A 14876-nucleotide genomic window follows, 5' to 3' on the forward strand; every position below is an offset into this window, starting at 1 on the left:
CCCTCAGAAAAAAACTTGAGGGAGAAACAATACTGTTGACCACCTACCAGGTCAATTGGCTGAATTCATCTAAGTGGCTGATAACTGAAGCAGCCTCTTGTGTGAATTTCAGCAAAAAAAAACAAACCAAAAATAAAACACAAAAAACCAAAACCCAAACTTCTGCTGGAAAAAAAATGGGCTAACATGAGGAAGGAAGTTGCAGCTCCAGCCCTTCCCAGTTAAAATTATCTCTTAGCTAGGATGGAATAAAAATGAAGTCAAAACTGTAGAATAAAATACTTAGCTTGAACATAAGGCAAGACAGGGAACCTGTGTAAAGCCTGACTTCTTAATGAAAATTTTAAAAATACGAAGTATACAATGTTGCACCTGAATAAAATAAATCTAGTAACCAAAAAACTAAACAAATACCTATAAAATTGTCTAAAAACTAAGTGAGATTAAAAACTGGAATAAAATTTGCATTCAATAATTGTGTAATAGAAAAAACACAGCATTAGAGGAGCATTAGGAAAAGAAAGGAAAATTACCTCAATCTTTTCAGAAAAGGGCTAATCACAGCTGCAGGAAATGATCAAAACCAAAAAAGAAACAAGACTTACCATCATAATCTCTACAGCGTTTCTTTGGCAGGGGAGGTCTTCCATAGGAGTTGTGGTCCAGCTGCTCTTCATGGAACTCTGACCAGCTTTCAGTTGTGTTATTTCCATGATGAGCAGGAGCAATAACAGTAATGGTGCTGCTCAGTGTAGGAACAGGGTAGTGGCCGGATGAAATATTTGTCACAGAGGAAACTGGAGTATAATTGTTTTCTAATGGATCTGTTCTATCTAGGTCGTATTTTGGCTTTCCCATATCCCTTTCTGTAAAAATAAATAAATAAATAAGTAAACCAAAACAAAATAATCCATAGTTACATTCTACAGGTCCAGAGTGCCTCTGCATCCACCACCCTTCATAACCCAACTGGACAGGGTCCTGAGCAACTCCCTCTAGGTGGGAGTTTATCTGCTTTAAGAAAGGGCGCTGGACTACACGACGTTTAGAGGTGTCTTCCAACCTCAACTATCCAATGATTCTACATACCAAAGGTTTAATCAGAAAAATAATAATCTTAAAAGTACATAGTGAGCCACTGTATCATTTTAGTAACAGCTATACTCATAATAAAGCAGAAACTCTATTTAACTTCAAGCACACTACATCTTCTGTTTATTCTGAGAACTTTTCCATCCAAACTAGTCTGAATAAAGGGAAGCAATGGGTAAGAAAAGGGTAGTCACCATCTGAAAATACTAGAAAAGTTGCACATTTTAGTGTTTTAAGACACTGTTATTATTGTATCCTCATATTGTTTATTTTATTTTTGTCTGCATTAAAATGCATATATTTAACCACATGCAAACCTTTGTTGTGACTGGAGGAATAGTACTTTACACCTGTGGAACACTCCTGGACAGATAGAGCAGTAACATGACCTGTTATTCTGAATACATACAAAGTATTCTGTTTATTTTCTAGTACTAACATCAAATAAACTGTGAGTATTAACATGATGACAGAACAGTTCTGTCATAAGTTGGTAGACTCAAACACCACCACATTAAAGGAACATTAATGAAAATGGCTTAAAGGTGGCAGGTGTGGGTAAGACAGACTTTTCCTAGTGTGCTTAGAAAAAGAAACAGCTTACACTACAAGATACTGCATATAAGAAACTACCATTGCAGTTAATGTAAAATGATCCTTAAATTAAGACTTAATCACATTTCAATATTGTGATCAGTGGCTCAGTGTCTAAAAGGAGATGCGTGACACGTGGTGTTCCTCAAGGGTCAGTACTTGGACCAGTGCTATTTAACAACTTTGTTGGCAACAGACAGTGGAATGGAGCACACCCCTGAGTCTGCTGATGAAACCAAACTGTGTGGTGAAGTCAACACACTGGAGGGAAGGGATGCCATCCAGAGGGACAGTGACAGGCTTGAGAAGTAGGTTTGTGCAAACTGCTTGAAATTCAAAAAGGACGACAAGTTTAACATGATCCATCAATGTGCACTTGCAGCCCAGAAAGCCAACTGTGTCCTGGGCTGCATGAAAAGAAGCACAGACTGTCAGTCAAGAGAGGTGATTCTCCCCCTCGGCTCTGCTCTTGTGAGACCCCTCCTGGAGTTCTGTGTCCAGGTCTGGAGTCTTCAGCAAAAGGAGGACACAGAGCTCCTGGAATGTGTCCAGAGGAGAGACACTAAAATGATCAGAGGGCTGGAGCACCTCCCTATGAAGCCAGGCTAAAGAAGTTGGGGTTGTTCAGCCTGGAGAAAAAGAGGCTCTGAGGTGACCTTATAGCAACCTTCCAATACGTGAAGGGGGCCTACAAGAAAGCTGGGGTAGGGATTTTTTACACAGGTGTACTGAGTGGACATGGGGTAATAGTTTCAAACTTGAAGAGGGGAGATTTAGGTTAGACATTACCAAGGAATTTGGTCCTGGTGAGATGCTGGGTGGTGAAGTGATGGGACAGGTTGTCCAAGGAAGTTCTGGCTGCCCCCTCCATGGAAGTGTTCAAGGTTGGATGGGGCCTTGAGCAACCTGATCTAGTAGCAGGTGTCCCCGCCCATGTATAGGGGTTGGAACCAGATGAACTTTAAGGTCCCTTCGAACCCAAACCTCTGATTCTATGATTTAACTGCTCTATGTTCTTGAACTTGTTCATTCTTAAGTTCCTTGGAAAATACCTGCTCAAAGAGTTTCAGAAACTCTGCACTCTTACTTTAAGGATGAGTTAGCAAGGACCATTCTACAGGAAAATAAAAACACATAGGAGATTTAAACCACACTACTATTTACAACTACATTGTTTAAAACAAAATAAAGAGATTGTGAAATAACTCTCAATGCTCTTTTTCAATGTATTAGTAACAGCTATTGGGAGAAAATGCATAGCTTTATTTCTAAAGATACTTAATTTGAAAAACTATTGCACTTATCCTTAAGTACTACAGATAACTGTACAAATGCAAATACTAACTGTAATAATTTCATTCCCTCCCTATGACACCAAGGAGGGGACAAGACAAAAAGAACTGAGCTGTACTGTTCTGCTTGGCAAGCCATTTGCTGCCAAACAGGTAATTTCTGCTAGTTCTACCTTCGTAGATGGGTATTAATTTCTAGATCTTCCCAAACCACAATTTCCTAAAAGTTAAAAAAATTCAGTTATGTCAGATTTTTCTGTCTCTCTTACAACATTGTTTAGAAATGACAAACACAGTCAAAGGTAGTGATGAAGAATGCAGGGAAAGATGGGAAAACAAGCACTGAAAACATAATTACATGAACTTAATATCCACAGAAAACCAAGCTAAATTTGGACAAAGAAACCTGAACAATAGAGGAAAATTTGGTACATCTTGAACCCAGGATTTAAGATTAATGTTTAAATTTTGTAGACAACATTCACCGTATTCTAGAGACCAACTGTTGGTACCTCTGCTTCGTGTTCTGCTCCTGCTTCTGCTCCGGTCTCGGTCCCGGTCCCGCAATCTCTCTTTGCTCCAACTTCTACTTCGACTCCTGCTGTAGCTCCGACTCCTCCCTCTTCTTCTGTTGTATCGATCCCTATAGGAATCTCTCCTGGGAGGATTTCGGTCATAGTCTCTCTTCCGGGAACGTTCATCTTTTTTCCTTTCATCCCGGCTTCTAAACATGTAATTTTGTAGGTAATTACAATAATTTTAGTAATAATTTAGAGCCTTAATTTAAAGACATAATTTAAAACCTCAACTACCATCAAAAACATGAATAAATGGCTACGGAAAACTAGAAAAAAAGGCACAATTGTAATCTAACTACGGCCCTTCCTTTCTTCTCAAAAGACTTTAAAAATCCTTTTAGTTGGGTTATACATTTTACTTTTACCATCCATAAGACTTTAAAACTTCTGTAAAATTCTCTTTCTGCCCAGCACTGCACTTTCCTCAAGCTGGAAACATCAAAAAGTAAGTTACCAAAGGGAAGGCTTCTAAATTAAAATTATCACAATTCTATCTCAATACTGAGCACATATCTGACATAAAAATTAATCTTAAAACTCAAATATGATGGTTATACTTACACTGTCACTTATATTCTTGTCATTTAGCTACATATGCATAAAAGCAATCTAAGTCTTATTTTTAGGCTTATTACATAACCACACAGAAATAAAATATTTAATTTAGTAACTCCATAAAAATTCAAATCCATCTGATTATAATACAAGAGGTTAAGCAAAATTTATTACCTGGAGTCTCTGTAGCGAGAACTTGACTGAGGAGGGCTGTGATTCAGTCTTCTGGAAAACTTTTTCTCTCGCTCTTCCTCTTTAACTATCTGAATTTAAAGTATGTACACTAGATCAAAACCTGAGTACACTATCATGGAGACTTCTGTACAATCAAATAAAATTTCAACTAAAAAAATCAAACTAAAATGCAAAGTCAGCAGTAATGAGCTGAAATAACATTTTTGTAGAGAATGCAATTAGAGAATCTACATAAGGTTTTAGATTTCTATTTCTAGGAATATTCAAAGCATGGGATCTGAGAAAATAAAGCAGAATAAGCAATCCTTACAGTGCTGCACTAGAAGTACATCTGCTTTTGCTACAATTGGACAAAAGCCCATACTAAGGTGCAGTGATAGATCTGAGGAGACACAAATATTTAATGACTGACAAAGTAAGGTCTTTCTTAATTGGCAGTTCAGCTGGTTCAGACCCCACTTAAACCCTTTCATGCAGCCAAACCTAGTAGGCTGTTGTTGAAAAGGATAAACCTCCTCTTCTGGCTCTAACTGCAATATAAACACTTGTGTCAGAATAAGGATACTATCTGGATGAAGCAGATGGAAGAATGAGGACCACCATTCAACATAGCAACCTGGATTTATGTCAAATTAGAGGGCAGAGTAACTACAACAGCAACCCTAAGGAAAGAACTAATGTAGGCTGCACTGCAATTCCTACATGACTCAATAACTTTATTTACATTTGCCTAGTCAGAACCACTTTGGGTTTACCTTTGAAGAAGCCACTTGTGTTTAGAAAACAGTGTAGCAGTACTGTATCTACTAGGCACAAATGCTGTGACATATTTTAATGCTGTAATATAAACTTGGGGTCTCATTAACAAATAAACACAAAGTTGAACCACATAAGCAAACCAGAAGGATGAGGGAAAAAGGCATACATTTAAAATAAAATCAATGTCTACCTCTTCCTTTTTTGTCTCTTTTTCTTGGTGCTGAAAAAATTCTACTTTCAGACTTCCTGACGATGGCTGTTCTGGTGGAGGTAGATAGCTTTTTGTATTCACAGCATCAAACAGTTTTTCTACAAATATCTGGGTTTCTACAAGTAAAGAGTGTACAAACATCCATTATTCAAAACTTCAGTTAACATTTGCTATAAAAGTAAGTATTTTTTTTAAATCACATTAATCAAGAAGTTAAAACAATGAAGAGTATTTTTAAAAATACTCTGCTACTAATTTATATTTTAAAAAGACATTTAGGAATCAAGAAATTTGTCAACAATGACAATGTTTTATGAAGATTTTCAGTCATTCAATTGTTTAATGTCTCTTAGTAAAAAACACAGAAGAATATTTCTAGAATACATACAGAGCTCTACTACTGATTCTGAAAATAATTCTTAACATCTATAATTTTCTTCCAGGAATACCAACAGACACAAAAAATATACCTACTGTATATATATTGTGCTATACCTCTGGTTTTTAAAGCAAATTACTTCATGAAAATTGAATTGCATATTTCAAAGTAACAAAGCAAATAAAGAGATTAACACATGATTCTATGCTAAAAGATTGAATGAATTAAAGACAGACTTTTCACTCAAGCTTAATTGTTCTGACAACAACCATACCTTTCTGAAGAAATACATCCAGCTGATCAACACACAATGCCTTCAGTTCCTTTTCACTTTTATCCTTCTTTACCAAAGCCAGAACATACTTAGCTAGGGCAGATGGATCTGCATCACATCTGCAAATTAATTAAACAGGGGGAGAAAAAAAGCAATTAAATTACATAAATTAATACCTGAAACTGGTACAACCAGTACACATAGAAGACCAAAACATCTCCTACCAAAGTAATTGAAAAACACTCAGGGATAATTTTTTAGACAGTCCAGATACGCAAGATCACTAAGTATCACCTTTCTTTTCCAAAGAAGCAATTGCCTAGAATATTTCCAAACAACATTCCACATGGCACCTAGAAAGAACCACCTCATTGCAAACTAGGGAGAACTATTTAGAATGAAACAGCTCCAACTTCTCTTAGAACCAATTACAAATATGACAAATACTTCCAGAATTTCCCAATGATTAAATCAGTAATTCTGCATGCACTACTAAGTCACTGCTAATGGGTAAAATTTAGTTTACCTAATTACAAAGGAATACAGCGATGCTGCAGAAGTAATCTATAAAGAAAATAAAAATAAAAATCAAGACTCTCAGTGACTATCTTAAATATGTTTTTAAAGAACCTTACTACTGCCCATACACGAACAACATAGAAAGGAAAAAAATTAATTTCAAAAGCTTAAGGAAAAAGTGTTTATCCCATATTATAATGAAAATCTCTAAGAGGTCCACAATTAAGCTAAATTAGGAGATCATTAGCCATTTTAGACATCTAAATTGAATTTAAAATTAAGGATGAAGCACTTAGAAGTTCACACACATCTACAAAGAACTTGAAGCACAGTAACCTGTATATCCCCACTGAAGCAGAAAATTATTTAATATAAATAATTTTATTATAGAGTTTCAAAATAGTGATCTAAAAAGAATGTTGCAGTGGTGTTATCATGTAAAACCTGCCAAAGCAAGCAAGAATTGTGTAGAAAACCATTTCACACTTTGTAATTCAAAACCAGCATCTAATCAAATGGTTAGACACTGGTTTATCAAGCAGAACAGAAGTATTTTGTTAAACCATTTAATCCTATTATTTAACATTGACCAAAGGAAGACTGACAATCCCACAAAACCAGGCAGGATTTAATATACCCAAGTCATGTGGCACAGCCAGCGAGCTCAATTGGGTGGTGATCAAATTTATTACTGGTGTTTTGAAGAACTACAAGAGGGGAAAAAAAATTGCACTAATGCATTCTAATGGTACACTCTCTCTAGCAAGAATCACTGAGAAGTAAAATTAAACAGCAGTTAGGAAGTTACCCTGAGTGTAAGTATCAGACAGAAGTCCTCTACTCACAATGATAAGACTAAAATTGCAATTCTCAATCTCTTCCACATTAAAACAAATGACATGTCAATGCTGAAGTTAAATTATAAATCTGAATGTTGATCATTTAAATGACATGTATTTTAGACACTGGGCAGAAGAAACCAAATCCTTCACCGTATCATGCTACCTAATTCCTCTCTCCAGAGAAGCTACCCTCCTGCACAGCAAGCAACATCCTCCATGCAAACATATCTACTGACCAAAGGAAGCAGATCTGTCTGCATCCATCCTCAGGAGATCCTCTGGATAGCCTGGGCCCAGCACAGTGCTCTGAAGTTAAAGGTCAAAGCTTCAAACATAACTCAGCATCCTCTAGAAAGCTGGCAATAGCAAAATTTCATGCTGTAAAAGCAACCTGAGCTGCTAGGGGACATACCAGTACTCTGTATTAGTCTACATCACTGACAGATATAGGAGATAAAAGTGCACCAGTCCACATTCCAGTTGAACCCAAACTGGCAAAATGCAAATATATACTGTTAACCAAAAAAGAGTCTGCACGCTGACTGAAAATTCTTCAGAAATGTTTCCCTTCAACTACATGTTTTGCCCCTGTTTAAATTTCACAATTCCTTATCCAGAAGAAAATACTGTCCAACCACCAAGCCATTTCAGAAGCAGGCACATAAATAACCTCCTATAGTGAATAGGGCCTGCAGACCCTCTTTTACACTGCTGGTCCCTGAGCACATCATCCAAGCAGATCATCTGAAAGTCCAATCTCTAACACTGTTCATCATACAGACCCTAGGAGGTACTAACACAAGCATTTCATTACTTCCCAACAACTTGAATTTGCAATTTATTTTTTTAAAAATTGTTCCTTAATGCAGCCTTCAGTGTCGGTACAAAAAAATATCAGTCCTCTCTCCAGTTATAAGCTGAATCATACATCAGAAAGCCAGTGTGCTATTTTCATCTATCTACAGGTGAACCTGCTTGGATGATGTGCTCAGGGGCTAGCAGTGTAAAAGAGACTGTGCAGCCCTACTGCTCTCACTGCAGGAGGTTATTCATGTGCCTGCTTCTGAGATGACACCACAGACCTGAGTAGAAATAGAATCTGTGCATTAGATGTTTGATAGAAATTTAGACATTCATAACTTTCTCCTCCTGTTTTCTCTTCCATTTTTTTTCTTTAACAACCAAAAACCAGTTGGCAGAAGTAATCTGAACTCATCTCCATGTAGCAAATACATGCCAGTGCCTGCTACAACAAAATATCACACCATGTTTTTCTTACACCCACTTTTTGCATATATGATCCTAACTAGTAATGCTAGATTTTTGAAGAGCCTCTCCTGCTTCAGCCAGATAATATGCAGTCTCTACTGCTCTATATGAAACAGGGAAGACTGCTCTGATAATCCTGCTTTAATAAACAGCATTTACTATACAGGAATAGATGGAAGAATTCTACTGCTAGAGCTCTACTTGTTCTTTAGAGAATGATCTGGATACCTCCAACTGCTAACCACCAAAGAAAAGGAAAGTACCACCCAATCAAATATTTTGTTCAGTTGTAGGAGACAGAGTTCACAACTTAAATAAACCTCACAGAAAAGTTCAAAATCCCTCATTCAAAATCCTTATTTTCTGATTTCATCTGTTTTTTAAGTCATTAATATTTCAAATAAAGAAAAAGCTGAAGTTGCTACAAGCAAATTTAAGTCTTAAATATAAATATATTTTAATAATGTTTGAGAAGAAGAAAATAATTTGGCTGAAAAGGACTCAGTCCTCTGTACAGCCTTTTTTTTTTTTAATACTTTGCAATCTATTAAACACCACTCAATCTCCTTGTTTCCAATACTCAGGTTTACTTATTTTAAAATCTAAAATACCACACATGCTCTGAGAAACCACTTTGATTTTTATAGTCACCATTCAATTACAGGAGCAGTCTTGGCTTACAAATTCAGTGAATGTGGGATACATATTGGAGTTGCCTATAAAAAAATGTTCCTGGCGTATCTGTACATACAGAACCCCTTATTAACAATAGAGCTTATACTGACTTAGAAAGACTTTGCCAAAATAGCTATCAGTAATTCAACATGGCAGATAAGCTAAACCACCAAAATACCTTTCCACACAAATATTGCATAACAACCAGTTTAAAATATATTGAATAGAAGCATACAGTAAATATCCCTGAAGCCTTAAGAGAGAATAAACACAAACTTTTAATAAAACGTGCTGAGGACATATTTTGTCAGGTTCATGCCTATGAATACATTTAAATGTAAGTAAAAAAATACCTATTACAATGAAAGACAGAATGAGTATTTTTAATGTGAAAAGTATGAAAATAGAGGGCAGATCTGAAAGCCTCTAATTATTAAGGTGAGAGACAGAACATGCTGTTTATTTTAAGTATTTTTATCATAAAAAGTATCAAAAGGGAAGGCAGGCCTGAGAGCCTCTGTTGGAGGAGATGTGGTTTGAGGAAAGGTCTGAAGTATCTAAACCCAAATATTTTTCTCTCAAAAAAACCCCCACATCTCCAGTGCTATGAACTTCCTCATGCTGTAATTCATCACTTAAGCCAGTTCTTAATAAGCAAAGTAGCTACTTCGAACTAGAGCCTTTAACAAGTAATTATTTATGGCATTTTTTTAAAAAGTAGTACCTATGGTATCTGGTGCAGACCTGATACTGTGGTACAGTAGTAAACACTACAGAATTATTTTTAACAAAGACATAATCCTTTATTTTGCTAAAATTTTCACTGGCATATCAGAACAAACTGCTGCTTAAATTTTACAGTTATTAGACAACATCTCAGCAATTGCATAGAAAATTGATTTTTTTCAGATTTTTGGCAATATAACAATTCATACTTTCTACAAAGAAAAAAAAAATTAGCATTCCAAAGTCTACCCTCTGGTGAGAATATCTGGCAAATGTAAATGTAAAATATCAGAGGCAGATAGATGTAAGTAGTGTTTTACTAGAGGGTATGTAGCCTTTTACAGCTGAAAAATAGAATCCAAAAGTTCCCATGCTGAAGCTATAGAGCTGCAATTTGAGTTTTCACAAAATGAACACTTATTCACTGAAGGGAAAAAACATGCTTGGTGGAAGGAGAAGAGTGAGAACAGAAAACCTTCAATGAAGTTCCTTTGTAACAAAACCATTACTTGTTCATTTCAGATGTATTTCACAGCCTGTATTTCAAGCCAATAACACCACTCTCAATCTAGACTTCATTTTGGACACAGCTAGTGAGCATGTGCTAATTTTTAAAATGGTAGAACAAGCTATGAAAAGGGGTTTTAAATACATTTTTTAAAATGCTTGTGCAGACAAAAAGGTGTTGCAAATCCTGAAATTAGCTCCTTGACAAATTTAAACTATCACAATACACTGAAACTGCCAAAGCATGTCTGAAGTCCTCCAGGCAGTGAATGGTCTTTTTGTAAAAGAAATAACATGCAGGTGCACCTTATTTGTCCTGCTCCGATACTGTAAATTTAAAATCTAAATTTTTACTCTAATTTTCTTGCCTAAAGATTAATATTTCTCTAGAATAATGCCCAGGTTCATAACAGTAACCAAGATGGACATGGTTATGTCTGAAGGCTCAGAGACATGCTTCATATTTTCAGTGCAGAGTGGGTGCAGAAAAATGTACGCTGCACATTGGGCAGAGCAGCTAGTCTAATTTAGGCAGTTGTACCATTCTGTTGTGTTGCTACTAAAAAAAAAAAAAACAATCTGTAAAAAACTACAGTGTTCGATAAGTAAAATGAATGACAGACTCATTCAGCCAGTTCTATTAACTTCAGAAAGAGAAAGATCACTCTTATAATGCTCACGTTCACTTTCATTAACTCTTTAACAGTATTCAAAGCAACAGGAGTACTCTGAGGAATGCAACAGCCTCCACTGCTGTTACATAAGTCAATGATGTCATTACAATAGCTCCGAATTATCCCCATACCCAGATCTGACATGTTCATACAGCTGCAACCAGGAACAGGCAGCTTAAAATGCCACCTCTAGATTTAAGACAGCTCTCATGAGGCAGAGCAGCTGTCAGCTTTCTGGTTGTCCAACACAAATTCAATGCAGATAGCAAAAATCATCAGCATCTCTACAACTTGTGATACAGACAAGGGCTTCCATTTTGTTGCCAGTGTTTGGTGTAAGAACAAGAAAGGTTTTCTGTAACAAGAAAAATTTTCTCCTATTTATTTTTTGCCTTCAACTAATCCTTACAATATTAAGATTTTAATTCTATCATAGTATGATTCTACGGAAGCTTAGAAGTATCAGCACTTTTGAGTCAGGAATCTCTATTTCTCTAATACTGCAGCTCTCCAAAAGTCAGGTGAACAAACTACTAAGTTTCATAGCAGATGTATATGAGTAATTCCTACTGGTAAGAGAGGGACATACCAATGATGTGTATTTCTGCTTGATCTTAGTTATCAATAGCTTAATGTAAAGTGTTAACAGAGTAAGAAAAATTAAGAGAAACACCTATTGCTTTTGAGTACGTTTCAGAGGAAACAAGAGTGAAACCTTCTAATGAGCCAGTGAGTGTTACTGGTAGGACAGGGTGCCATTTGTATGTGGAAAGGAACGACAAAGTTTTTAACTTTACCTTATTCCTATTCTTTAATTGTCTTGGCTTATTAGCATATTCTTAACACCACCAACTTTTCTATTTGGTGCCTTTAAGTAACTAGGTGAGGATAAGTAATCATTAAACATTACAGTTAAGCAAAGGTCCAAGCAGTCAAAATATATGAGCTTTAAAGAAAAAAGGTTGAAAAGTGCACCAAATAAAAACAGAACAATGAAGGCATAACTAAATACCAGAGCATTCTGACACAATATATTCCAATTATTAATATATTCAAAATAATCTTAAAACAATTTGGATTTTATTGATTCTCACATAAGTAGTTACAATACCATGCAGAATTAATGCAAAAAAACCTTTCCATTTTACTGAGGTACACCTAAATGCTACATAAACATTTTAGATACTTTTTCATCTCCTTTGCAAGTTTTATTTAATACATGAAAGTAAATACAGTGGAGAAAATGAGATATGGGAGCCTCAATCAAGTTATAAGTAACATTCAGGGGGCAAGCAGAAGATTTTAATTAAATTTACTTTGTACAAAGTAACTAAAACCAAGAAAATTTTACAGTGCTATGAATTAGGGCAAGGGGAGAACATTATGATGTCTTACAAGGCAAAATGGTGAGTGCATCATTAGTAAAAACAAGGCTAACTTTTTCACAGGAACAGATTCAAACAAATTTAAGAAAAAAAAAGAAAAACACTTTCCTACTGGGAACTTTGCCAAGCGAGATTCTGATATTCTGTCAAGGATTATATACACAGTTTATTCAGAATCTGGAGCCCCTTTCTGGAGACCTGTAGAAAGTTACTAAAGAACTACCACTCCTCAAGCAGAGCTGGACTGTGTAAACGTTCCAGCCTGGTAGCACTTGCATTTTCTGCCTCACTGCAACATAATGAAACTCAGATAAGGATTGTTTTTTTTACAGGGGATCACCAAGGCCTTACCAAAGCATTACAGCATTCTAGAACAAACAAACCCACCACAAACAAAAAATTAAAAAATTTAAATCTTCCATCATCCCTCTCCTCCAAACATTCATGACTATGATCAGTATTTCCCAGAGGGACCATGTCAAAACAATCCAACAGCCAAATGATGTCCAGTCAATACAACTTTGTAACACACTTGTTTCATTACACTAAAAAGTCTGTATGCTTGCTAGTGCTTTAGCACTCAAAGGTAAAACTTCATGAGAAAATTAAAACAACCTTTATGGATATTGCTATCCCTATGTGTTTCAGAAGCACATGTGTTTGAAACAAGCTATATACCCTAGCAGAAAAGTGAGAAACAGGGAACTAGGAAAAGAAAGCATGTTGTATCTGTTCAGCTCTATATGCAGCATACTAACACAGAACTACAGATATGCAGAGATTTATTTATATACCTTCTTAAATACTCTTCTCTCCCTAAAACTACTGAGATAACACCTGCATTATAGTCTAATGCAGTCATGTCTTCTTTAGACTGACCAGGCCATTCAGCTGCAGGCTTCCAAAACAGACACACAAAAGAAAAACAGCTGGCCGTTTTTTTTCTTTTTTTGATTGTTTCATTAAACACAAGTTAAAAATTATGTTCAGGCTATGGTAACACCTCCAGATGAGGTGTTAGGGCCTCACTGTACTAGTACTGAACCAAAAGCAATTGTTTCTTTAATAGTAACTTCACACTAGAATTTTCAGAAAGCCAGGAGCCATGGTTGTAGGCACACATTTCAGATAGCTGCAGTTCCAGGAATATTTGACTGCTAGGAAACAAAAATACTACTTCACTAATTCCAACACTTTCTGGAATAACAGTTACACAGGACTCTACAAAAAATGGAAGGACAGCTGAATTAAACAGTCCCTGCTGACTTGTTTCCTTCCAAAGCTAAAAATTGAGGGAAATCAACATCCTCCAGGTCAGTGATTCCCTACCCCACAACAGTTTTCTAGCATGAAAACCACATCTGAACTGCTCACACACTACATTTAACTTGACAGAAACATGTTCATCCTTTTAGTGCTAAAAACCAGAAAATAGCACTGATCACAGAAGCTGAAAATTTCAATTACACCCTTTAACTGCTGACTGCCACTAGCAGATGTCACAGTGCAATGTTAGCACAAATAAACATTGTGCAACCTGAGTCTGTTACCCGAATAAGAAGTTACTGCTACACATCATTAATGAGTGTAGCTTGAGGAGAAAGACTGAGGAAAAATACTCATCCCCAGCTAAACACCATGGCAAACGTTCAATACATACTAAATTGTGATAAGAAACTATGCACCAGAGAAGTCAAACTTGAGCTCCTAATGCATAATAATCAAGAAAGAGTGAAAAACTGTATAAATGGATTTTGGACACAGATCTGGAAAATCCAAAGAAACTTAGGTATTTACTCAATGAAGGGATTTTGAAGCCTCCTGTAAATGTCACCAGACTTCCAGTTTCAATTTCACAGAATTTAGGGCAAGCAGTAATGGTTTTAAGCTGAAAGAGAGGTAGATCTAGAAAGAAATTCTTCGCAGTGAGGGTGGCACAGGTTGCTCAGGGAAGTTGCTGGTGTCCCATCCCTGAAGGAGTTCAAAGCCAACTGGGGTCTTTAACAACCTGGACTAGTGGAAGGCATCCCTGCCCATGCAGGGCCATTGAAACTAGGTGATGTTTAAGGTCCCTTTCCACCTAAACCATTCATTCAGTGATTCTACAACATCAATCTCCAGCTACTGACCAATTGAGAGGTAAGGATGTATGATTTATCATTTGAAATAATATTTATTTTGGAAATTACAAGTTTTTTCCAAACTTAACAATTATCTGTTCTAAGCCTCTGAACAGCACACTCTAAATACCGATATCAATCTGCTGACTACAATTAAGAGAATATTCACTCAAGAAACTAAGAGAAAGCATTTTGCACCAGAGGACTAGCTGGATCTATTACTCCTAAAC

General features: G+C 36.2%; 1 protein-coding gene across 6 annotated transcripts in view; it reads right to left on the reverse strand.

Moving 5' to 3' along the window:
• RBM26 (RNA binding motif protein 26) overlaps window positions 1–14876 on the reverse strand; it is a 50655-nt gene that overhangs the window by 33976 nt on the left and 1803 nt on the right. For 3 of the 6 annotated variants that reach the window (XM_071741657.1, XM_071741700.1, XM_071741679.1), the window contains exons 2-6: window positions 5930–6048; window positions 5256–5392; window positions 4286–4374; window positions 3491–3702; window positions 606–866 (exon numbers count right to left, since the gene is read on the reverse strand). In XM_071741657.1, the coding sequence (XP_071597758.1) occupies window positions 606–866; window positions 3491–3702; window positions 4286–4374; window positions 5256–5392; window positions 5930–6048 (818 nt within the window). Of the gene's footprint in view, window positions 1–605; window positions 867–3463; window positions 3703–4285; window positions 4375–5255; window positions 5393–5929; window positions 6049–14876 lie in introns of all 6 variants that reach the window. The other 3 variants (XM_071741668.1, XM_071741690.1, XM_071741649.1) reach the window with 1 other exon arrangement.

Source organism: Heliangelus exortis, chromosome 1, assembly GCF_036169615.1.
Source record: "Heliangelus exortis chromosome 1, bHelExo1.hap1, whole genome shotgun sequence".
In the NCBI taxonomy this organism is placed as follows: domain Eukaryota; kingdom Metazoa; phylum Chordata; class Aves; order Apodiformes; family Trochilidae; genus Heliangelus; species Heliangelus exortis.